The sequence below is a fragment of the Cetorhinus maximus genome, chromosome 1 (genome assembly GCF_964194155.1).
Source record: "Cetorhinus maximus chromosome 1, sCetMax3.hap1.1, whole genome shotgun sequence".
In the NCBI taxonomy this organism is placed as follows: Eukaryota; Metazoa; Chordata; class Chondrichthyes; order Lamniformes; family Cetorhinidae; genus Cetorhinus; species Cetorhinus maximus.
In genome coordinates, this window is record NC_135879.1 from 205226955 (window position 1) to 205252940 (window position 25986).

The following is a 25986-nucleotide window of genomic DNA, read 5'->3' on the forward strand; positions in this document are numbered from 1 at the left end:
CTTGCTCCTGGATCTCGGGCCTCGCTCTCCCCCAACAGTCTGGGTCTTGGGTGACTGCAGCCAAGGCTCAGGCATCAGAACATGGCGGTGGTTGGCCCAGAGCGCAGCACACTGTAGGGTGGGGCCAGATTTTGAAATCTCCCTGCTGGCCAGATGAAAAGGTGCAACAGGCCAGATCTGGCTCCCGGGCCAGAGATTCCCCACCCATGATTTAAGTGTACAAATGTACTAAGGGTAACTGGCTCCCGGGCCAGAGATTCCCCACCCATGATTTAAGTGTACAAATGTACTAAGGGTAACAAAAGGTTAAGGGTTCGCCAAAGTCTTTGAGCTTTCACATTAACAAGCTTTAAACCAGCCCAGCACCTGCACATTTTCTTCCAAAGCATGTCATGTCTCCATACAGACAGTCATCTTTTAAGGATCTTGAAGATTTTTGAACAATACGTACCCATTTTCCTGTGTTTTCCTTCCCCATTTTGGCTTCTAATATAAAAATAATGTACTTTTTGTCACAGTATAAATATTTTTGAAATTATTGAATACTCTTTTAAAAACCTAGAATTACGAAATGAATTAAAGACAGCATTGCCTAACAGAATTGCTACTATACAAGTTTTGGCACAAACTCCGGGGTTCCCATTTTTCTATCTTACTCACCCACTTTCAGATGCACTGACGACATACTGTTTGTCACTGCTGGCATTAGCTTTAGAAAGGCAAGTGATGGATGATGTGTGGCCAAACAGTAAGGCCCTCGGTATGATCTATTTATATACACAGCATAAAAACATAAGAAATGGTTAGTGCATTATTTCCACAGTAGACAATACTATTCCTACTTATAGCCAAGTTTTGAGTGGTTGTTAACCTTATTAACAGTCAATATGTTTGACAGTAAAGTTTGAGTGTGTAAAGTAATAATAAAGTAAGTAAAATATTTTAGGTTAGACTTGCAATAAGCCCTTGAGTTGTTTTTCCAAACTAATAATGCTTCATTTCTGTGAATTAAGCTTTAAGTACTTTGGGTTTCATGTTAAACAAACACAAAAAATCTCTCCCCTACTCTCTCACTTCCTTTGAATGGTTATCAGAATGGTTATCAAATGTTAGATTACCAGAAAATGCACAACTTCCAAAAATTTTGGGCATTTATATTACCTTCTACGAGTCTTACTTTAAAAAAAAAATCTTAGTAAAACAATGTAAGCGAAGGGAGGCGATGGCATAGTTGTGTTGTTGCTGGACTAGTAATTCAGAGACCAAGGGTAATACTCCAGGGACCTGAGCTTGAAGCTTGCCACAGCAGATGCTGGCATTTGAATTCAATAAAAATCTGGAATTCAAAGTCTAATGACGACCATGGAACCATTGTTGATTTTTGTAAAAACCCATCTGGTTCACTAATGTCTCTTAAGGGAAGGAAATCTGTCATCCTTACCTGATGACTCCGGACCCGAAGCAATGTGGTTGACTCTAAAATACCCTCTGAAATGGCCAGGCAAGCCACTCAGTTGAAACAAATTGATACAAAATTACAAAAAAGGAATGAAACTGGACGGACCAACTGGCATCGGCTTAGGCACCAGAAACAACAATGGCAATCTCAGCCTTGTTGACCCTGCAAAGTCCTCCTTACTAACATCTGGGGGCTACTGCTGAAACTGGGAGAGCTGTTTCACAGACTAGTAAAGCAACAGTCTGACATAGTCATCCTCACGGAATCATAACTTACAATGTTCCAGACTCCACCATCACCACCCTGGGTATGACCTGTCCCACCGGCAGGGGAGACCCAGCAGAGGTGGCAGCACAATGGTATACAGTCAGGAGGGAGTTGCCTGGGGAGTCCTCAACATCGACTCTGGATCCCATGAAGTTTCATGGCATCAGGTCAAACATGGGCAAGGAAACCTTCTGCTGATTACCACATACCGCCCCCCTCAGCCGATGAATCAGCACTTCTCCATGTTGAACACCACTTGAAGGAAGCACCGAGGGTGGCAAAGGCACAGAAAGTACACTGGGTGAGGGGCTTCAATGTCCATCACCAACAGTAGCTCGGTAGCACCACTACTGACCGAGCTGGCCAAGTCCTAAATGACATAGTTGCTAGGCTGGGTCTGCGGCAGGCGGTGAGGGAACCAACAAGAGGGAAAAACACACTTGACCTCATCCTCACCAACCTGCCTGCCGCAGATGCATCTGTCCATGACATTATCTGTAAGAGTGACCACGGCACAGTCATTGTGGAGGCGAAGTTCCGCCTCCACAATGAGGATAGCCTCCATCGTGTTGTGTGGCACTACCACCGTGCTAAATGGGATAGATTTCAAACAGATCTAGCAACTCAAGACTGGGCATTCATGAAGTGCTGTGAACTATCAGCAGCAGCAGAATTGTACTCGAAAACAATCTGTAAGCCCGGCATATCCCCCATTCTACCGTTACCATCAAGTCAGGGGATCAACACTGGTTCAATAAAGAGTGCAGGAGGGCATGCCAGGAGCAACACCAGGCATACATAAAAATGAGGTGTCAACCTGGTGCAGCTATAACACAGGACTACTTACTTGCCAAACAGCATATGCAGCAAGTGAAAGACAGGGCTAAGCGATCCCACAACCAACAGATGAGATCTAAGGTCTGCAGTCCTGCCACATCCAGTCGTGAATGGTGGTGGACTATTAAACGATGCACTGGAGGAGGCGGCTCCACAAATATCCCCATCCTCAATGATGGAGGAACACAGCACTTCAATGCAAAAGGTAAGGCTGAAGCAGTTGCTACAATCTTCAGCCAGAAGTGCTGAATGGATGATCCATTTTGGCTTCCTCCGGAGGTCCCCAGCATCACAAATGCCAGTCTTCAGCCAATTCAATTCACTCCATGTGTTATCAAGAAAAGGCTGAAGGCACTGGATAATGCAAAGGCTTATGGGCCCTGACAACATTCTGGCAATAGTACTGATGACTTGTGCGCCAGAACTTGCCACGCCTTGAGCCAAGCTGTTCCATTACAGCTACAATACTGGCTATGTGGAAAATTGCCCAGGTATGTACTGCACACAAAAAGCAGGACAAATCCAACCCAGCCAATTACCGCCCCATCAGTCTACTCTCCATCATCAGCAAAGTAATGGAAGGGGTCAGTAACAGTGCTATCAAGCGGCACTTGCTTAGCAATAACCTGTTCACTAATTTCCAGTTTGGGTTCCTCCAGGGCCACTCAGCTCCTGACCTCATTACAGCCTTGGCTCAAACATGGACATCAAAGCAGCATTTGACAGAGTGTGGTATCAAAGAGCCCTAGCAAAACTGGAGTCAATGGGAATCAGGGGGAAAACTCTTCCCTGGTTGGATTCATACCGAGCACAAAGGAAAATGGTTGTCGTTGTTGGAGGTCAGTCATCTCAGCTCCAGGACATCACTGCAGGAGTTCCTCAGGGTAGTGCCCTCGGCCCAACCATCTTCAGCTGCTTCATCAATGACCTACCTTCCATCATAAGGTCAGAAGTGGGGATGTTAGCTGATGATTGCACGATGTCCAGCACCATTCGCGTTTCCTCAAATACTGAAGCAGTCCATGTCCAAATGCAGCAAGACCTGGACAATATCCAGGCTTAGGCTGACAAGTGACAAGTAACATTCGCACCACACAAGTGCCAGGCAATGACCAACTCCAACAGGAGAGAATCCAAACATCGCCCCCTGATGTTCAATGGCATTACCATCACTGAATCCCCCACTATCAACATCCTGGGGGTTACCATTGACCAGAAACTGAACTGGACTAGCCATATAAATACTGTGGCTACAAGAGTAGGTCAGAGACTAGGAATCATGCAATGCATAACTCACCTCCTGACTCCTCAAAGCCTTTCCACCATCTCCAAGGCACAAGTCAGGAGTGTGATGGAATACTCCCCACTTGCCTGGATGATTGCAGCTCACACAACACTCAAGAAGCTTGACACCGTCCAGGACAAAGCAGCCCGCTTTATTGGCACCACGTTCACAAACATTCACACCCTCCACCACCAACGTACAGTAGCAGCAGTGTGTACCATTTACAGAATGCATTGCAGGAATTCACCAAGGCTCCTTCAGCAGCATCTTCCAAACCCACAACCACTAACATCTAAAAGGACAAGGGCAACAGATAGATGGAAACACCACCACCTGGAATGTCCCCTCCAAGTCACACCATCCTGACTTGGAAATATATCGGCATTCCTTCGCTGTCGCTGGGTCAAAATCCTGGAATTCCCTTCCTAACAGCACTGTGGGTGTACCTGCACCACATGGACTGCAGTGGTTCAAGAAGGCAGCTCACCACCACCTTCTCAAGGGCAACTAGGGATGGACAATAAATGCTAGCCCAGCTAGTGAACCCTACATCCCGTGGATGAATAAAAAAAGAATTGGACAGAAACACCCGGGAACTGTACCTGCTAGTTGTAAAAAAAATCAACAGAATAAACTGGGAAATTTGCCTCATCATTTCTACTAAAACAATTCACACTTCAACAGAATCTTTGCACAATGAACAGGAACAAAGAAATAAGCCAGTGGGAGCAGAGGCAAAGTGGAGTAGGGAGGGGGAAAGGGCAGAGGAAGGGAGAAGACGAAAAGGTATTGAGGAAGGGGGAGTGGGGATAGCAAGTTGGATGGGGAAGGACAAGAGGGTAGGGAGAGAAGGCAGTGGGAGGGCAGGAGAATTAGAGGTGGGTGGGGGCAGGGGGAGAAAGGGGAGTTGGGGCAAGGGGAGAGAGGTGAGTTGGGGCAAGGGGAGAGAAGGGAGGGGGCCATGTGGGGAGAAGGGAAGGGGGCATGTGAAAAGGGAGGAGTGGGGGCAGGAGGAGATGGGCAAGGGGACAGGCTGGGGGAGATAGGGGAGTGGACAGACAGGGAAGGCGGAGGGGATTGTGGGGCAGGTGGGGGGAGTGGCAGGAACGGGGGAAGGGGAGAGTGGGGGAGTGGGCGGAGAGAGAGGTAAGGGAGTGGGAGAATAGAGAAAGAGAGGGAGAGGAGAGAGAGGGGAGAGTGGGAGTGGAGGGAGAGTGAGGGATATGGGGAGAGAGAGGGGAGAGGGGGAGGAGGAAGGGAGAGAGCAAGAGAGAGAGAAAAGAAAGAGGAAGGAGTGAGAGATGGAGTAGGAGGGAAAAAAGAGAGAGAGAGAGAGAGAGACAGAGAGAGGTGGAGGGGAGTGGGGGAAAGAGAGGAGTGCAGGGGAGAGAGATATGAGGAGGGAAGAGAGAGGGGGAATGGGAGCATGGGGAGTGTGTGTGGAGTGAGCCAACGGGGGAAAGAGAGGGAAGTGGAGAGCAGATGGAGAGAGGGGAGTGGGGAGGGAGAAAGGGGTGGGAATGGGGCAGAGAAGGTGGAAAAGGGGGAGAGAGAAAGAAAGAAATAAAGAGGGGGGAGGGAGGAGTGGGGGTAAAAAGCAAGAGAGAGAGGGGGGAGTGGGGGGGAGAGAGAGGGAGGAGTGGGGGGAGAGAGAGAGAGAGAGAGAGGGGAGTGGAGGCAGAGAGGGTGGGGAGCGGGGGTAGAGAGGGTGGGGAGCGGGGGCAGAGAGGGTGGGGAGCGGGGGCAGAGAGGGTGGGGAGCGGGGGCAGAGAGGGTGGGGAGCTGGGGCAGAGAGGGTGGGGAGCGGGGGCAGAGAGGGTGGGGAGCGGGGGCAGAGAGGGTGGGGAGCGGGGGCAGAGAGGGTGGGGAGCGGGGGCAGAGAGGGTGGGGAGCGGGGGCAGAGAGGGTGGGGAGCAGGGGCAGAGAGGGTGGGGAGCGGGCGGAGAGAGGGTGGGAGTGGGGACGATGAGGGAGAGGGGATTGGGGATGGGGAGGGGGAGGGAGGGAGAGCAAGGGGAAGGAGTGGGGAGGAGAGAGTGAGAAATGGGTGAATGGGGGACGGGGGGGAGAGAGGGGAGTCGGGGGGAGGGAGAGAGACAGAGAGAGAGCGAGAGAAAGCAAGAGAGAGAGCGAGAGAGAGAGGGGGAGTGGGGGAGAGAGAGAGAAGAGAGAGGGAGGAATAGGAGGGAAAAAAGGAGAGGGGGAGAGGGGAATGGTGGGGAGGGAGTCGAGAGAGAGAGAGAGAGAGACAGACAGTAGGGGAGAAGAGAGAGAGGCAATGGGGGTGTGGGGAGAATATGTAGAGCGGGCCAACGGGGGAAAGAGAGGGGAGCGGGAGGGCAGACAGAGAGAGAGGAGCGGGGGCAGAGAGGGAGGGGAGCGGGGGCAGAGAGGGAGGGGAGCGGGGAAATGAGGGAGAGGGGATTGGGGAGGGGGAGGGAGGGGGAGAGAGGGGAAGGAATGGGGAGGAGAGAGTGAGAGATGGGTGAATGGGGGACGGGGGGAGAGAGGGGAGTGAGAGAGAGAGAGAGCGAGAGAAAGCGAGAGAGAGGGGAGAGTGGGAGAGAGAGAGAGGAGGAGTGGGGAGGAAGAGAGCGAGCGAGAGAGAGGGGAGTGAGGTGGGAAGAGAGAGAGGGAAGTTGGGGGTAGGAGGGGAGAGTGGGAGGAGAAGGGAGAGTTGGGCAAGAGAGAGGAAGAGAGAGAAAAGAGAGAGAGGGAGGAATAGAAGGGAAAAGGGAAAGGGGGGAGGGAGGAGAAAGAGAGAGAGAGACAGATAGTAGGGGAGGAGAGAGGGCAATGGGGGTATGGGGAGAATATGTGGAGTGGGCCAACGGGGGAAAGAGAGAAGGGAGTGGGAGGGCAGACAGAGAGAGGGGTGCGGGGGCAGGGAGGGTGGGGAGTGGGGGCAGAGAGGGTGGGGAGTGGGGGAGAGAGGGAGAGGGGATTGGAGAGGGGGAGGGAGGGGAGGGAGTGAAAGGAGTGGGGAGGAGAGAGTGAGAGATGGGTAAATGGGGGACGGGGGGAAAAGAGGGGAGTCGGGGGAGGGAGCAAGAGAGATAGCGAAAGCAAGTGAGAGAGAGAGAGAGCAAGAGAGAGAAGTGGGGGGGGGGGAGAGAGAGAGAGAGATAAAGAAAAGAGGAGGTAGAGTGGGGGCAGTGTATGTGGATTGATAGGAACAAGCCCTAATTTTCTTTCATGAGTTTAGTCTCTATGTATAATAGAATCACAGGAAACTTGTGACCACTCAGTACCTTTGACTAGGGAGCAAGACAGTGCAGTGCTGCTTCTTAAGTAGCTTATGATGGAGTGGCACATCTCAGATAGCAGGTTCTGGACTTTTGTGGTGAACTGCGCAAATGTACTTTAACTTGCTGTTCAATTTGCACAATCTCCCAGGCCCCAGCCCTGTCGAGGATGCCATGCTTGTTCAATCTCCCACTGAGCATGCAAAAGCTGATGGAAATTTAACAGGCAAGGACAAGACCAATGAAAGGCAGGCACCATCTCTTTGTCAGGTATAGTAAATTCTTGCCTAATATCTTTCAGTCAGCTGCACCAATTTAATAAGTTGCTTTATCTTCTAGCCTTTTCTGCACAATATTAATTTTAAAATGCTTTCAAAAACTGGAACAAATTTCAAAAAGCTTGCCCCAAAGTAAAATTTATGTTTTTTTTTAAATTGCCATGTGCGTTTAAGAAAGAAAGTTTTCTGACTGCACACTTACACTGCTTTTCTTTTGTACTCTATAAACTTTATAAAGTTTACTAAAGACAGAAAGGAAGGCAACAGCAAGGCAACTCTCCAACAACAAGGGTTGGAAAGTGAAAGAAAAGAGTGTCTTCTTTCAACTTGATGCTTCTTCAATTTAAATTTTTTTTTTCTTTTAAACCATCTAATTATCTCAGCCGTGATAAAAACAAAATGCTGCGGATTCTTGAAATCTGAAATAAAAACAGAAAATGCTGGAAAAACTCAGCAGAGTCTGACAGTATCTGTGGAGTGAGAAACAGAGTTAACGTTTCGAGACTGTATGACCCTTCTTCAGAATTAAAAAGAGAATAGCTCTTTAGCTCTGAAGAAGGATTATACGGACTCGAAACGTTAACTCTGTTTCTCTCTCCGCAGATGTTGTCAGGCCTGCTGCGTTTTTCCAGCATTTTCTGTTTTTATCTCAACTGCGGTTGTTGACTGCTAGTCACTTAATTTCTAATGCCTAACACCCAGAGAGAGGGCCAAAGTGCGCAATCAGAATACTTTGTCTTACATGCACATAGCTTCTTCTTTAAAATAAAGCAATATAAATTTTACTTCGGTCAAGCTTTTTGAAATTTGTTCTCGTTTTTGAAATTATTTTAAAATTAATATTGTGCAGAAAAGGCTAGAAGACAAACTGAGAGAAAGGAAAATAGGTAGTTTCTTTCTTAATTCTACTGCCTTTGAATAAATAGTTTAATTTTAAATAACATCTTGGTGGAAAAAGTTAGGAGGGAAGGGGAGAATCTCCAAAGGGAGAAGGCAGGGTGCAGGCTGTATTCATTGGTGGAGGCTTAAAATTAGGTGAGTAACAGCAAAACAAGGAAGTAAAAGGAAGATATGATGTTGAACACTTAAAAAGGACTATATTTACCTCCCCATCACCAGCCCAAATACAATCATTGTTAGCTCTATTACCCATCACTACACTCACCGTCTGAAAAGAAAGAACAGAAAGGCATTGCAGAGAAGGAGACAGGGAGACAGAAAACTAGCAAGGGCTAAGGGAGACAAGGAAAGAGGAAGAGAAGATAAAGGGAGAGACAGAAACGAAGGGGAGACAGAGGGCAACATCAACATGACAGCATCAAGATGGTAATCATTTATTTCAATTAACTATGTGCAATGTCACAGGTATGCCTAAGGTTGTGGACTTAAATTAAGTGTTACGTGTAAAGATAAATACTTGCACAGGTTTGATGGTCCAAATGCACAATTTCCATAATATGACATTCTATTATTTTATTGTCATTCTAAACAGCAGATGTAATTTGCAGTATTAAGGACTGACCTCTAATTTTGGATTAAGATCCCAAAGACAAATTTGCCCATCATGACATCCTGTGACGATGGTTGCCAAATCATCCATCACCAATAATGCTGAAATACAGTGTGTTGGAGCTTTGGGGCCCCACAGTACGATGGGCAACACCAGGCTATTTGCAGCCATTTTTGTTTTAGGCCTGTTTAAAAATAAAAAACAAAATTTTGAAGCATGTGGAATATAGTACAATCAGGATGCAACAGCTGAACTATTCTATTTTATCACAAAGTTCTCAAAGCTTTACAACTGTTTCACCAGTTATTTGAACTCAAATGTATTTGGCAATTATAGACATACAGTATGTTGCCAGTAACTTTGGAAGAAACAAGTATTACTTCTGTACCAAATCTGTAAAGTATTATACTTGACAGATTTATTGTAAAAATAGTATGAATAAGCAAATATTCTATTGTTGTGTATACACATTTGTGTTATGTCTAGTTTCTCCCCAATTCATTTCTGGTTTACAATGAGTAACAGAGCTACAAAGACCAAAAAGGTTCCAAATTCACACCCCAGTTTATCCTGTCAGCTGATGTCAGTGGTACACCTAATAAAAGCAAAATTAATGAATCCAAACTTGCTCTCTTCTCCCAGCATAATTTCATCAGCACTTACTAAAGTTGCAAATGGTGCTGTTTAATCTCAAGTGATCCATTATTTTGGGAGTTTTGCCCTAATTTGTATGGTTTCAGCATTGTCACCTTGCTGCCCATGTTGTGTACTTAAGTGAGTCAACTTCCATGACATGGTCCACTTTAAAAGCTTCTCTAAGAACACACGTTTGTAAGTTACTATCATGCAGCCTTTTACAACTACATTCATTGCTGCTTTAAATTTGCTTCTCATAATTCAATCCCTCCATTTCCACAATCATTCTAGCTGCACACACTGCATTGTCCAGAACTCTTTACACATTACTCTAAGCACGGACACACCATTGCTTTACAAAGAGGAGGGTTATCTCACTATTTTGGTTCAATATTGACCTTATGATACATCCCAACATCAGATTAGCTTTTAATATATCCCAACATTATTGTCTGCCATTTCCACCACCAAGCACATCTTCCCTTCCCCTCCCAGTATTTCAAAGGAAACATTTCCTTTTTGGCACCATGGTCATCACCTCCAACACCTGCTCCCTTTCTCATGGCACCTTCCACTGCAAAGTGTCGGGGATGCACACCTGCCCTCTCTCACTTCCACCTTTTTCACCATCCAGTACACAAACACTCCTTCAAGGTGAAACAGCGAGTTACTTATACTTGTTTCAATTTAGTATAGTGTTTGCTCTAACAAACCGCTACAAAGTCACAAAAAAGGAATGAAACCAGACAGACCACCTGGCATCAACCTAGGCACCGGATACCACATGAACTGCAGCGGTTCAAGAAGGCAGCTCACCACCACCACCTTCTCAAGGGCAGTTCGGGCAATAAATGCTAAGCCCACATCCCAGGAAATGAATAAAGAAAAAAAACTGAAATTAAGAAAACTCACTTTGAATTTCAGGGTATTGTGTGTTACTTGCCTGGGTCTTTTAAAATCTGTGTGTCTTCCTGTTGCCTTAACGAAAGTGTAACTGGGAGTCAGATTAAGCAGGGGATTTAGAAGTTATCACAGTAGTAATTTATAGATCTCTGCATGTGTTAAAAATTATTTCTCTTATTAATAAACGTTGAATCTAGTTTTGTAAAAACCTATACGACTTGAAGGTCTTATTACTACTGAATTCAAGGAATGCGTCTAGAAATTTATACAAATTGCAAAACAAGTTGTGGCAGATGTTTCAAGTCCCCCTTTGGGGTTTGAATGACTCAGCATTTACCATCGGCTATGCCATAACATAGTTGGGGGCTCTTTGTGGGATATATTTGAAATTCCTTGATTGGTTCGTAGTTGATGAATCTTAAGGTTATGAGTATGAGAAGCACTTTGAATTTGGGAGTTGGTGAGAGGTTTTTTTAAATGGTGAGACAGCAATATATCTTTGGCAGTTGCTAAAACTTGCCTGGGAGTTGAAGTTATAACTTTGGCTGGTTTACAAAAGGTAACTAAAGTTAAGTTAATGGAATTGGTGGATAAATTACAATTCGGGTTATTTGCAGGGGCTAAGAAAGCAAATATAATTGAAGGTATAGCACAGCATTTAAAGTTGGAAGTGATACCTGACGTTAGTGAGTCACAGCTTGGGATAGTAAGCCTTCAGTTAAAAATGAAGAGACTTGAATTTGAACAAGCAAAGAAACTGAGCAAACTTGAACTGGAGGCAAACGAAAAGGAAAAAGAATTGGAAATGAAAAAACTAGAGCTAGAAGCAGTCCAGGGTCAGCAGAAAAGGACAGGGAATTTCAAAGGGAGCAAGCGGAAAGGCAGGAAAAAGAAAGGAAGCTGGAACTGGAATTCCAGGCTAGAGAAGGATAAAGAAAGAGGCAAGGGCAAAAGAGGAGGTTAGCGGAGTTACAGAAAGATTTGCAAATGAAACATTTTTATCAGACAGCTTACTCAGAAACAGAGGCAAAATGTATTCCAGAATGTTATTACCTTAAGGGTAATGTTTTAATGAAAAAATGGAGACCTTATCATGCTTCAGCAAATGAAAGCTGGAAGGAGGTGTATCAGATTGCACTACCATTTGGATATAGAAATGATATTCTGAGGATAGCTTATGAAATTCCAATGAGGGGACATTTTGAGATTAGAAAGACACAGGCGAAGATACAAAAACATTTTTATTGGCTTGGATTGCATAGGGATGTAGTCAAATTCTGTAGAACATGACACATATATCAGGCGATAGGGAAACCACAAACAGTGATTAAGCCAGCACCTTTAATTCCAATTCTAGCATTTGAAGAGCCTTTTACTAGGGTCATGATTCATTGTATAGGACCTCTCCCTAAGATTGTAAGTAGAAATCGGTACTTACTGACTGACAATAATGGGTGTGTCTACCAGGTTTCAAGAAGTAATGCCTTTGAGAAATATTACAACAAAGGAAATTGTGAAAGAGTGAACTAATTTTTTTTTTACAAGATATGCAAGAAGTTTCTTTTTTAAAGAAATGCAATCAGATAAGGGTCCAAATTTAAGCTGCTTAAGGAAGTAATAAACAGTTTTGGAATAAAACAGTTGAAGTCAACAGCTTATCATCCTGAGTCACAAGGGGCTTTGGAAAGATGGCATCAAACTCCAAAAACTATGATGAGAGTGTATCGTCAAGATTATCCACAGGATTCGGATACAGGAATTCCATTCTTGTTGTTTGCTATTAGGGACACTCCTAATGCATTGACTGGTTTCAGTCCTCTTGAAATAGTTATGGTCATGAGGTAAGGGGACCACTGAAATTGATTCATGAGAAATTGGCAGATCAAAATTCAGAAACTACTCTCCTGGGTTATGTATCAAATTTTAGAGAGAGATTGGACAGAGTTAGCTATGGAGCATTTAAAGATATCACAGCAAGTGATGAAAGTGAAAGCATACAGGAAAACTGCAGCTCATAGTTTTATTGCCGGGGAGAAAGTGCTGGTTCTGGTACCAGTAGAGGGTGACGCATTTAAGGCAAGGTTTAGTGGGCCTTACAGGATTGAAAAGAAATGGAGTCAAGTAAATTATGAAATAAATACTTCAGATAGAAGAAATAAGCAGAGGGTGTGTCATGTAAATATGCCTAAAAGTACTTGGACAGGGAAGAGGGCCAAAATGACATGTTAGTGGTGATAGATAATGAGAAAGGAGTAGAAATGCAGGATTGTGAAATTGATTTTCTTCTAATCAAACTGGATAATGAGGGGGTACTTGAAAATTTAAATGTAATGGTGATTTACCTTCCAGCCAAGTGTCAAAGTGATTTGGAAAAGCTATTGCGGTCACACAGATATTTGTGGAAATAAGTTAGAAAGGACAATTTTAGCTATACATGATGTGTCTGTAGAAGTTTCATCTTTGCCAAGGCAACATCCTTATAGATTAAATCCAGCAAAGTTATCACAAACACAGAAAGAAATCGAATTCATGCTTCAAAATGGTATCATCAAGTCTAGTAGCAGTAACTGGAGTTCACCTATTGTGCTGGTACCGAAACCAGATGGAACACAAAGACTGCATGTGGACTATGGAAAGGTGAATAGAGTGACAAAAGCGGATCCATATCCTATACCACGGTTGGAAGATTGCATTGAGAAAGTGGGACAATCAAAATTTATCACAAAGATTGATTTGCTAAAAGGATATTGGCAAATACTGTTCTCGGAGAGAGCAAAGGAGATGTTGGCTTTTGTGATGCCAGATCGACTATATCAGTTTAAAGTTATGCCATTTGGTAAGAAAAATGCACCTGCAACATTTCAAAGACTGACAAACAAAGTATTTGCAGGTCTGAGCAATTATGATGTTTATATTGACGGCTTGATAGTTTTCAGTCAGACGTGGAAGGAGCGTTTACAGCATCTGGAAGAATGATTTACTTGATTACAAGATGATAATTTGGTGGGGAGCTCGGTCAAAAGTGAATTGGCAAAAACCCAAGTTACATATCTCGGCCACACCATTAGACATGGTATGGTGGCTCCGAGAGATGTGAAAGTCAAGGCTATCATGGATTTTCCAACACCTACAACAAAACGAGAAGTTATGAGATTCCTGGGCACGAGTGGGTTTTATCTGAAATTTGTACCAAATTTTAACAATGTGGCTGCTCCACTAACTCAGCTATTTAAAAAGAGCAAGAAGTTTCCATGGACACAGGAGTGTCAGAAGGCACTTGACAATTTGAAAACTGTATTAAGTATGACACCAGTTTTGGCAGTACCCAATTACGCCAAGCAATTTAAGTTGGCCTGGCAGCATCGGCGGAGAAGAGCAAAGTTGACATTTCGAGTCCTCATGACCCTTCAACAGAACTGTTGAAGGGTCATGAGGATTCGAAACGTCAACTTTGCTCTTCTCCGCCGATGCTGCCAGACCTGCTGAGTTTTTCCAGGTATTTCTGTTTTTGTTTTGGATTTCCAGCATCCGCAGTTCTTTGTTTTTATTTTAATTTAAGTTGGCCGTTGATGCAAGTGATATAGGAAATGGGGATGTACTTTTACGAGATGACAACACTGGAATTAAAAAATCAATAGCGTAATTTTCATGGTGGTTGAATGCACAACAGAGAAGAAATTCTACGATTGAAAAGGAGACTGGATCTGGTGTTAGCTTTGCAGCATTTTGAGATTGATGTTGCAAACAATTCGTCAGAAACAATTGTTTACACAGTGGGTGAGGATGAGGGAGCGAACACCACAATCCTTCAAAGTTTCTGGACAAATCTTGAGACAGAGGTCAAGGCTATTTAAACGGAGTTTATTATTGCCGCCATTTCTTCTACAGATTATACACGTCGTGGGACAAGAAAATCAGATTGCAGATGCATTATCAAGAGTTTTAAGCTTAAAGGGAAAATTGGACGTTTAAAAACCTGGACACTGAACTGAAATGATTTCTGTTGATACAAAGGATTTGTATATATATTATGTTAATGCATGCATCTGGTCATGTAATAGTGTAAGTATATCTAGGAGATAGTATAAATGGGTTACTAAAAATGAAGCCGTCTTTTTAAATTATGACGGTTCATTTTTAATAAGGAGTGTCAGCAAGATGTAATAATTGTCAATGTTATTGGAATTTATTGTAAAATAGTGGTATCTATGTCTGTATGTGTGCACAAGAGACTTAATTGGATTAAAGGCAGCTCGTCTGAAGGCTTTGATGTAAGCATGGTAAACATGAGGGAAGCTAAGAATGCAAGGTATTAAAGGACATTTGCATTTTTAAATGAACCAAAACTGGATTGTTTTCAAAGGAGAGGAGAAATGTGTCACCTAGCCAGGTGAAGTTTAGAAACGGTGTTTATTTTTACCGAAGATTACTGGTAAAATTTAGTGCCATGAGAGATTATCATCAGAATGATAAAGTTCAAAGGCATAGTGAAACAATGGGGATTTGCATTCAAAGGGGAAAATATGTATAAAGGAGCAAAGGCTGTGTATAAGGGTAAGCATTTTTAAGTTCTAATAAGTGAGAAAAGCCTTCAGCATCTATGCCTCAAGCTGCTGTTGTCGAAGAACTGAAGTTAAGAAAACTCACTTTGAATTCGACTGGCTCAGGGTATCATGTTTCTTTTCCTGAATCTTTTAAAATCTGTGTGTCTTCCTGTTGCCTTGATGAAAGTGTAACTGGGACTCAGATTAAGTAGGGGATTTAGAAGTTATCATCGTGGTAATTTGTAGATCTATGTATGTGTTTAAAATCATTTCTCTTATTAATAAATGTTTAATCTAGTTTTGTAAAAACCTATAAGACTTGGTGGTCTTATTACTATTGAATTCAAGGCACATACCTTGAAATTTATACAAATTGCAAAACAAGTTGTGGCAGTTGTTTCAAATTTCTCTTTGGGATTTGAACAACCCAGCATTTGCTATCAGTTATGCCATAAACAGTGGGGGAGGGGAGTGCGAGAAACTGAGTGTGTTGTTGGGGGGGAACAGTGGAAGAGGCTGAGTGTATGGGGGGTGGGGAGGAGTGAGAGACAGTGCTAGGGAGAGTGCAAGAGACTGAAAGTGTGGAGCAGGAGTGCGAGAATCTGAGTGTTTGGGGAGGGGATTATGAGAGACTGTGTGTTTGGGAGGTGGGGGGGAGCGGGGGTGGAGTACGAATCTGCCTTGTGCACAGTTTCAGGTTTCTCCCTCACTCTCATCACCGCCCAGCAACATTTACACATGCACCCACTCTCAGTGGGTGAGGATGAGTGAGTGAACACCCTGACACCGGGAGTGAGCCAGACATAAACTCTGACCCTCCCACAATCTGGTCATTTTTATTAATTACTCCTTTTTAAAATTAACAATTTATTGCTATGACATTGCTTTTGCTCAGCAACTCTTTCTTTCCTTAAAACCCAACTTTTTTCTGAAATTCAGTTTATTGCAATGCCAAACCTTAAGTTTCTGAAATTTGCTCATTAGCCCCTTGAGTGAGTAAAATATGCAAATGTGGAAGGTTCTTTTAGGTGGCTTTGTCAGGCAGAATTCCTGGTCTTGGCCCAAGGACCTCAGTTGCAGGTTGAGTCCGTTGAAGATGCAGCAAAGTATTCCTGTATCCTGGGTACTAGTTCACTCTGTTGGCAAAATACAGGGTCCTTTCTGGAAATCAGACTTGGAGAGAGATGGGGGTCAAAGGCAGGCTGCTAGCCTGGAATCCAGTTCTCTTAAGAGGTTAGACTGCAACTGAAGCTAAAATTCAAAAGCTGCATAATAAAAGGAATTCAAACAGCTCAAGTCCCGGTCATATGACAGGGTGGCTTTAGGGTCGAGCTATTCAGCTAACAAGGCCCCATTGTTAAGACCCATTGTGTTTTGAGCAGGTAACTGAAGAACCATCAGAAACATGTTGGTGATTAGGATTCCAATAGCTCTGCCTTTGTCCAGCACTGACTGGTGCAGATGCCTTGTCTACTAATCCTTTGTGTTAGTTGGCTGGAATGTTTATACAATGCAAAAGTATTACATTCCAGGAGTTTGTTAAGTCAGCCTTTGTCCCATGTTTAAACTGCTCAGAAGCTTCCAGAACTACCATCATGTGGTCAGCTGGGGCTATTTTATCAGTCCAGTCATTTGTTCATTTAAAAAAATAAGAAGTTTATAAAGTAGCCAGGATGACATGTCTTCCGATCATGACAACATTTTCCATCGCTTTCCAATTTTGACAAAAGGTCATTGACCTGAAACATTAACTCTGTTTCTTGAGCCCTGGATCATTCCTGATCTGAATATTTCCAGCATTTTCTGTTAATAGATCAGATTTGCTTTAATCATTGCCACTGAGCATTATTGTGAGAGCTTCAATTTATCATCACTCAAGACCCCCAGATCACAGGACTGCAAATTATCTTCTTTCCATTTAAGTAATAATCCTTTCCTGAATTTTTTCTCCCTATGTGCATCACTTTGCATTTACCTAAATGGTTCTCAATTCCCAAGTATATTCAAATCCTAGCCTGTTCAGCTTCACATTCATTATCTTTATATCATCTGCAAAGTTGATTTCCAAGCTGCAGATCATTTATCAGGACATTAAGCAAAACATTCCCTGAACCATTACCCTCATGGTTCAATCAGTCGACCAATTATGTGTCCATTGTAATGTACTTCCACCGATTCCCACTTTCTTAATTTTCAAGGCCAGCTTTTCCAGAAGAACTATATCAAAGAACTCAGTCAAGTTCAATACAGCACCTCCACTGCCCTAACCAATCAAGCTACTTTATCACACCTCAAAGAAAACAAGGAAATACTATTGCTAAGACTGGACACATATTAGCCTTCATAATTTATTTTTATCTTGATGTTCCATAATCTTATCTTCAATAAGGTTACCTGTAACTTGAACTTGAATGGACATCAAACTCACTGGTTTGTGATTCGCAAGGATTTAGCTGAGAAACACCAACGCCCATCCAAGACCCTCCACCCCTGCCTGTCTCTCTGTCCCCATCCTGTCTTCCAATCCCAGCCCCGGCCGTGTATTCACCACACCCCCTGACCTTCCCCTCTCCAATGCTGAACGTTCAGTGCTCAGCAAAGGACTTAGTTTCATACCCTTGCGCCCTCATCTCAATGAATTTCGGGCTCGGCACGATGCTGAACTCTTCTTCCGCTGCCTTCGTCTCCGTGCTCACTTCTTTGGGCAGGAGTCCTCTGCCCGTTCAATGGATCCTTTTACCCACCTCCAATATTATCCCTCCACCTGGACCCCTCCCTCTGGATTCTTACCTTCTCTTGATCTTTTCATTGAGGACTGTCGGCGTGACATCAGTCGTCTCAATTTCTCTGCTCCTCTCACCCACTCTAACCTGTCTCTCTCTGAACTTGCTGCACTCTGTTCTCTCAGGTCCAACCCTGACATTGTCATCAAACCTGCTGACAAGGGTGGTGCTGTTGTTGTCTGGCGCACTGACCTCTACCTCGCAGAGGCTGAGCGTCAACTCGCAGACACTTCCTCCTACATCCCCCTGGACCATGACCTCACCACTGAACATCAAGCCATTGTTTCCAGGACTGTTACTGACCTCGTCTCCTTTGGAGATCTTCCTTCCACAGTTTCCAACCTCATAGTTTCCCAACCTCGGACGGCCCGCTTCTACCTCCTACCCAAAATCCACAAACAGGACTGTCCCAGCAGACCGATCGTGTCAGCCTGTTCCTGCCCCACGGAACTCATTTCTTGCTATCTTGACTCCATTCTCTCTCCCCTTGTCCAGTCCCTTCCCACCTACATCCGTGATTCCTCTGACACCTTACATCATATCAACAATTTCCAGTTCCCTGGCCCCAACCGCTTCCTCTTCACCATGGACGTCCAATCCCTTTACACCTCCATCCCCTACCGGGATGGTCTGATCGCTCTCCGTTTCTTCCTCGAACAGAGGCCCAAACAATCCCCATCCACCAATACTCTCCTCCGTCTGGCTGAACTTGTTCTCACACTGAACAATTTCTCCTTAAACTCTTCTCACTTCCTCCAAAAAGGTGTGGCTATGGGTACTCGCATGGGCCCCAGTTATGCCTGTCTCTTTCTGGGGTATGTGGAACATTCCTTGTTCCAGTCCTACTCTGGCACCCTCCCACAACTCTTTCTCCGGTACATTGATGATTGCTTCGGTGCTGCTTCATGCTCTCATCTAGACCTAGAAAAATGTATTAATTTTGCTTCCAATTTCCACCCCTCCATCATTTTCACATGGTCGATCTCTGACACTTCCCTTCCCTTCCTTGACCTCTCTGTCTCAGTTTCTGGTGATAGACTGTCCACCAAGATTCATTACAAGCCTATCGACTACAGCTCCTCACACGCCGATTCCTGTAAAGAGTCCATCCCATTCTCTTAGTTTTTTCGCCTCCGTCGCATCTGTTCTGACGATGCCACTTTCAAAAACAGTTCCTCTGACATGTCTTCCTTCTTCCTTGACCGAGGTTTTCCACCCACGGTGGTTGACAGGGTCCTCAACCGTGTCCGGCCCATCTCCCGTGCAACCGCCCTCACATCTTCTTCTCCCTCCCAGAAGGGTCCCCCTTGACCTCACTTATCACCCCACCAGCCTCCGCATTCAAAGGATCATCCTCCGCCATTTCCGCCAACTCCAGCATGATGGCACCACCAAACACACCTTCCCTTCACCACCCCCTGGCGGCATTCCACAGGGATCGTTCCCTCCGGGACACCCTGGTCCACTCCTCCATCATGCCCTACACCTCAACCCCCTCCCACGGCACCTTCCCATGCAACCGCAGAAGGTGCAACACCTGCCCCTTTACTTCCCCTCTCCTCACCATCCAAGGGCCCAAACACTCCTTCCAAGTGAAGCAGCATTTCACTTGCACTTCCCTCAATTTAATCTACTGCATTCGCTGCTCCCAATGCGGTTCCCTCTACATTAGATAGACCAAACGCAGACTGGGTGACCGCTTTGCGGAACACCTTCGGTCTATCCACAAGCATTACCCAGACCTCCCTGTCACTTGCCGTTTCAACACTCCACCCTGCTCGCATGTCCACATGTCCATCCTTGGCCTGCTGCATTGTTCCAGTGGAGCTCAACGCAAACTGGAGGAACAGCACCTCATCTTCCGACTAGGCACTTTACAGCCTTCCGGACTGAATATTGAGTTCAACAATTTTAGATCATGAACTCTCTCCTCCATCCCCACCCCCTTTCCAATCCCCCTTTTTTCCAATAATTTATATAGATTTTTCTTTTCCCACCTATTTCCATCATCTTAAATGTATTTCCATCCATTGTTTTATCTCTGCCTTTTAGCCTATTTCGATCCCTTCCCCCCACCCCACCCCCACTAGGGCTATCTGTACCTTTATTATCACATTCCTTAGATGATATCACCAGCTTCAACACCTCTTTGTCCTTTTGTCTATGACATCTTTTGGTTATCTCCACCTATCACTGGCCCTCTATCCAGCTCTACCTGTCCCACCCACACCCCACCCCTTAAACCAGCTTATATTTTACCTTTCTATTTTTCCTTAGTTCTGTTGAAGAGTCATACAGACTCGAAACGTTAACTGTGTTCCTCTCTGCAGATGCTGTCAGACCTGCTGAGTTTTTCCAGGTATTTTTGTTTTTGTTTTGGAATTTTCATTGTTTGCTTCCCCTCTTCTCTACCCACCGCCCCCAGTACTGAGGGAGCTCTGCGCAGTTGGAGGTACCAACTTTCGGATGAGGTGGTAAATCAAGGCCCCAACCCTTCCGGCTGGATGTAAAAGATTCCCTGGCACTAATTTGAAGGAGCACAGGTGAGTTATCCCCAGTGTCCTGGGCAATATTTATCCCTCAATCAACATCACAACAAACAGATTATCTGGTCATTATCACATCTCTGTTTGTGGGAACTTGCTGCACATATACTGGCTGCAGTACAACAGTGACTACACTCCAAAAAGTGCTTTATTGGCTGTAAAGCGCTTTGAGGCGTCCAGTGGTCATGAAATGTGCTATATAAATGCAAGTCTTTTTCTTTTATCCAGAACAGTTAACCTTATTTTGATTAATTTTTTTTTAATGGATAAATATAATGGGTCAAGAACAACCATAAATGATTAAATCTGGTGCAAAACTCAATTCCTTTGAGAATATGGAAATGTTACCAATGGAGGACAATTGAGTTGCAAATGAAAAATCTAGAATGTTGAATATTTTCAATTACTATGTGCACAGGTCAGGAAGAATTTTCAGAGACTTATCATCCTGGAAGTTTTATGTGGCAATACACATCCTACATAACAAGGACATGTATTTACTTGCAAGACTAAGAGAACATGGAAAAATGACCCATGTTGCTTCGGTAAGTGTAATCAGACAAAATTGATACAAAGGCAGAGGAGCAAGATATGAGTTGGGGTGATCAAAAGATTTGTCAAATAAGTCGGTTTTAAGGAGGGTCATAAAGGAGGAGAAGGAGGTGGAGGTTTAGGTTGGAAATTTCAAAGAGTAATGCCTCGAAGATTGAAGGGATGGCCACCACGGTGGGACAAAGGGAGCAGGGGGATGCACAGTGGGAGAACCAGAGAGTTTGAGTATAGTTGGAGCACAGGAGTTACTAGAGGTATGAATGGGAAAAGCCACAAAGGAATTTAAGCATGAGAAAGTGAACTTTAAATTGGGAGCCAACCTAGGTTAGCAAGCACAGGATGGATGATCTATATTTAGTATGGGAAAGAGCATGGGCAGAAGAGTTTTGATTGAGCTGAAGTTTACAGGATATGGAGGATGAGAGGCAGGCCATGAGAGCTTTGGGAATATCAGAGTCTGGAGGGTGTCAAAATCATGAATGATAGCTTCAATTAGCAGACAGGTTGGGGGTAGAAGAGGCACAGGCAGATGATGATAGTATAGTTGGAGTAGGCTGCCTTTGTGATGGAGAGGAGATGAGGGTTGGAAGCTCACCTTAAGATTGAATAATACACAATGTTGAATAACATGCAATGCCCCAAACACAGATGATGATTAAATTTTCTGATCTGTCTGATCTGACAATTAATGGCTTTTCAGAAAGGGAAAAAAAAACATTTTGGACAGCAGCACTCTTTAATAGGTAGTGCACTTATTTTTTTTTATGGAGGGTGTGAGTAATTATAATCGGTCAGAGGCTAGGTGTGTTGGTATTTGACCACAATTCTCTATATTGCAAATATCTCAACAGGCGTGGAGTGAGGGCATGATAAAAGCTGCTTACCTACCAATACTGACAATGACTCACCCACTGCATCAGAATCAGCAAGGTTTCCCCTCTTAATATAGTGAGAAAACATAAAGAGAAAAGGTAGGCTAATGGTTCAAGTGTATGCTTTCATCACAACATGAAACTTAAATCTCATTTTTCTCTTTGCAGATCCTAACTAACCTGTTTACTTCTGATACTTTGTTTGATTTCAGATTTACAACGGTTGCAGTTTTTTATTCACAATTACTTCCTTGTCTATCTACTCCATATTACAGAATGTTCACACCATCATACATAGTGATCAATTCACAATCAGAGAACAAGAGTTTGGTTCTAATTTTCATATAAAATAAATATTTCTGTGCAGGAACATGAACTTCAGAACAGTTGTAGTGTCTTGATTCTAATTCTAGAAGTTTCCAGTGACCAAAAATACATGAAACCAATTGCTCACATACCAACTCAAGACAGAATGGGAAATACACAAAATTGAATAAGGTGGCTAGAAATGAAGAATGAAAGGGGAATCAACTAATCCAGTTTTCTTCTTCTAACTGCACTCTCCGCCCTTACTTTCCCCGCGCCCACCTGAACCCCCAAACCAAAGTTAGAATCTCAATGGTGATAAACACACAAACTCTCAGCGGGCAGATTGAGTGAGGGAAAGAGAATACCAATGAAGATATGCCACAATTTGTTGGCTGGACTCTGCATGGAAGGGCACGTCTCTGCAGAATTGTCAGAAAATTTGACAAGTGTCAGCAGAAAGGCTGATGCACCAGAATGCCATGTTCATTGCAGGTTTTTCTCAAACTCACAATTCAGGAGATTTTAGGTCAGACCTGAATACACGGAAGTAACAGTGTCTTTGGGGGAAAAGAAATCAACTAGATGCGACTTTCACAGTGAATTCTGCAACCAATGCATTTGCAAGAATGGCTCCAATTGTACAGAATCACACAGTGCAGAAAAGGCCCTTCAGCCCATTGAGTCTGCACCGCCAGGTGAGAAACACAAATAGATCTCATGAACTAACCTTTACTTTGCTTTTACAAAACGAACTGATACCATGGCCAGCATTTTACTTATGGCAGGTGGTCTGGGCGGGAGCGGGCTTGGAGCCTATCGCTGCCCACGAGCGGCTGCGTGCCATTTTATGCGGGCGGCCCAATTAAGGCCCGCCCAGTGTAATGCGCAGCCGGTAGCACTCAACGCTACCTGTGTGGGCGGAAGGAAATTCAGGGCCTGCGCAGCAATCTCCCTGAGGCATGGAGCTGCCCCAGGGAGATTGAATAGACAATAAAAAACTTCAATAAATGATGTTAAAATTTATTTAAACAGGTCCCCTCATGTGACAGTGTTTGTAAAGGTGGGGAAATTAATTTATTGATTTTATAAAAGCTCCACGAAACCTCATCCCGCCCGTGGATGAGGTTTCCGGAAAAACCTTAAGGTTGGACGGGAAGCCTTCTTAACTACTTTAATAACTTCCTTGATGGCCTTAATAGGCCATTGGCATTTTGGCAGGCGTGCAGCCGCCTCCAGCACGCGCCCACTGAACAAAATATTGGAAGAAGAGCGCGAGAGGAGTCAGGAATTGAAAAGGAGCGTGAGAGGAGTCAAGAGCTGACAAGGAGCTGGGAGAGCAGAGGTGACTGAGGGAGTTCGGTGAGGAGGGAACGAGATGATCCTTTGAGTACCAAGAGTACGGTCGGGTAAGTATTTACTACTTTTATCACTAGTTCTGAAGTTCTTATTTTGTTGTTCATCGTTTGTAAGGGCTATATTCCATAACAACAAGGAGCAGGGAAGAAGAGCCCTAGAGTAATTGATATTATTAATATTAAGTATCTTCCAAAAGTTTTAATTTAATTTAAAGGGGTAAGTCATGGCAGGAGAGCTCAAAGCTGTGGTGTGCTCCTCCTGCTCTATGTGGGAAGCCGGAAACATTTCCAGTGCCCGGGGCCAGCATGTGTCTCCAGCTGCAGCTCCTAGAAACCCAAGTTTTGGAGCTGGAGCGGCGGCTGGGGACACTGTGGAGCATCCACGAGGCAGGGAGCATTGTGGATAGCATGTATAGAGAGGCGGTCACACCGTGGGCTAAGAGCCCACAGGCAGGAAGGGAATAGGTGACCACCAGGCAGAGCAAGAGGGCTAGGCTGGCAGTGCAGGAATCTCCTGTGGCTATTCCCCTGAAAAATAGACATACCACTTTGGATACTGTTGGGGGGAATGGCCTCTCAGGGGAATGCAGCAACAGCCAAATTCGTTGCACCACGGTTGGCTGTGCTGCACAGGGGAGGAGTAAAATGTGTGGGAATGTAATAGTTATAGGGGGTTCAATTGTAAGGGGAGTAGATAGGCGTTTCTGTGGCCGCAAACGAGACTCCAGGATGGTATGTTGCCTCGTTGGTGCTCAGGTCAAGGATGTCTCAGAGAGGCTACAGAACATTCTGGAGGGGGAGGGTGGTTGTGGTACATATTGGTTCAAACGACATAGGTAAAATAAGGGATGAGGTCCTAAAAGCACAATATAGGGAGTTAGGAGGTAAGTTGAAAAGCAGGACCTCAAGGGTAGTGATCTCAGGATTGCTACCAATGCCACGTGCTAGTCAGAGTACAAATCGCAGGATGAATACATGGCTGAAGAGATGGTGTGAGGGGGAGGGTTTCAGATTCCTGGGAAATTGGGATCGGTTCTGGGGGAGGTGGGACCAGTACAAACTGGACGGGCTACACCTAGGCAGGGCCGAGACTGATGCCCTAGGGGGAATATTTGCTCGAATGGTTGGGAGGGTTTAAACTCAAATGGCAGGAGGATGGGAACCTATGCAAGGAGTCAGAGGAGGGGAATCAAAGACAAGAATAAAAGACAGAAAGGGGAATAAGAAAAGTGATAGGCAGAAAAATCAAGGGCAAGGATCAAACAGGGTCTCAGTGAAAAATAGTGGGAACAGGACAAGGCAAAAGGCAAAACTTAGGGCTTTGTGCCTTAACGCGAGGAGCATTCGCAATAAAGTGGATGAACTAACCGTGCAAATAGTTGTAAACAGGTATGATGTAGTCGGGATTATGGAGACATGGCTGCAGGGTGACCAGGGATGGGGACTGAACACCAAGGGTTATTCAGGTTTGAGGAAGGACAAACAAAAAGGAAAAGGTGGTGGTGTTGCATTGCTGATTAAAGAGGAAATTAACGCAATGAGGAAAGATATAAGCTCTGATGATGTGGAATCTGTATGGGTAGAGCTGAGAAACACTAAGGGGAAAGAAACGTTAATGGGGGTTGTACACAGACTCCCAAACTGTAGTGGTGATGTTGGGAATGGCATTAAACAGGAAATTAGAGACACATGCAATAAAGGAACATCTGTAATTATGGGTGACTTTAATCTGCATCTTGATTAGGCAAATCAAATTAGTAACAATACCATAGAGGAGGAATTCCTGGAGTGTATACGGGATGGTTTTCTGGACCAAAACGTTGAGAAACCAACTAGAGGACAGGCAATCCTAGACTGGGTATTGTGTAATGAGAAGGGAGTAATTGGCAATCTAGTTGTGTGAGGCCCCTCGGGGATGAGCGACCATAATATGATAGAATTCTTCATCAAGATGGAGAGTGACGTATTTGATTCTCAACTAGGGTCCTGAATCTTAATAAAGGAAACTACGGTGGTATGAGGCGCGAGTTGGTTATGATAGATTGGGAAATATTACTTAAAGGGATGATGGTGGATAGGCAATGGCAAATGTTCAAAGAGCGCATGGTTGAACTGCAACAATTGTTTATTCCTGTCTGGCGCAAAAGTAAAATAGGAAAGGTGGCCAAACCATGGCTTACAGGGAAATTAGAGATAGCATTAGATCCATGGAAGAGGCATACAAATTGGCCAGAGAAAACAACAGAACTGAGGATTGGGGGCACTTTAGAATTCAGCAAAGGAGGACCAAGGAAGTGATTAAGAAGGGGAAAATAGAGTACAAGAGTACGCTTGCGAGAAACATAAAAACTGACTGTAAGGGTTGCTATAGGTATGTGAAGAGAAAAAGATTGGTGAAGATAAATGTAGGTCCCCAACAGTCAGAAACAGGGGAATTTATAATGGTGAACAAAGAAAGGGCTGACCAACTAAAAACATACTTTGGTTCTGTCTTCACAAAGGAGGACACAAATAACATACCAAAAACGTTAGGGAACACAGGGTTTAGTGAGAGGGAGGAACTGAAAGAAATCAGTAGTAGTTGGGAAATGGTGTTGGAGAAATT

General features: G+C 44.3%; 1 protein-coding gene across 2 annotated transcripts in view; it reads right to left on the minus strand.

Moving 5' to 3' along the window:
• Positions 1–25986, minus strand: part of wdr7 (WD repeat domain 7) — a 748403-nt gene that overhangs the window by 663020 nt on the left and 59397 nt on the right. For both annotated transcript variants that reach the window (XM_078552151.1, XM_078552141.1), the window contains exons 3-4: positions 8894–9065; positions 661–767 (exon numbers count right to left, since the gene is read on the minus strand). In XM_078552151.1, coding sequence (XP_078408277.1) covers positions 661–767; positions 8894–9052 — 266 coding nt within the window. In that variant the 5' untranslated portion in view covers positions 9053–9065. The remainder of the gene's footprint in view (positions 1–660; positions 768–8893; positions 9066–25986) is intronic.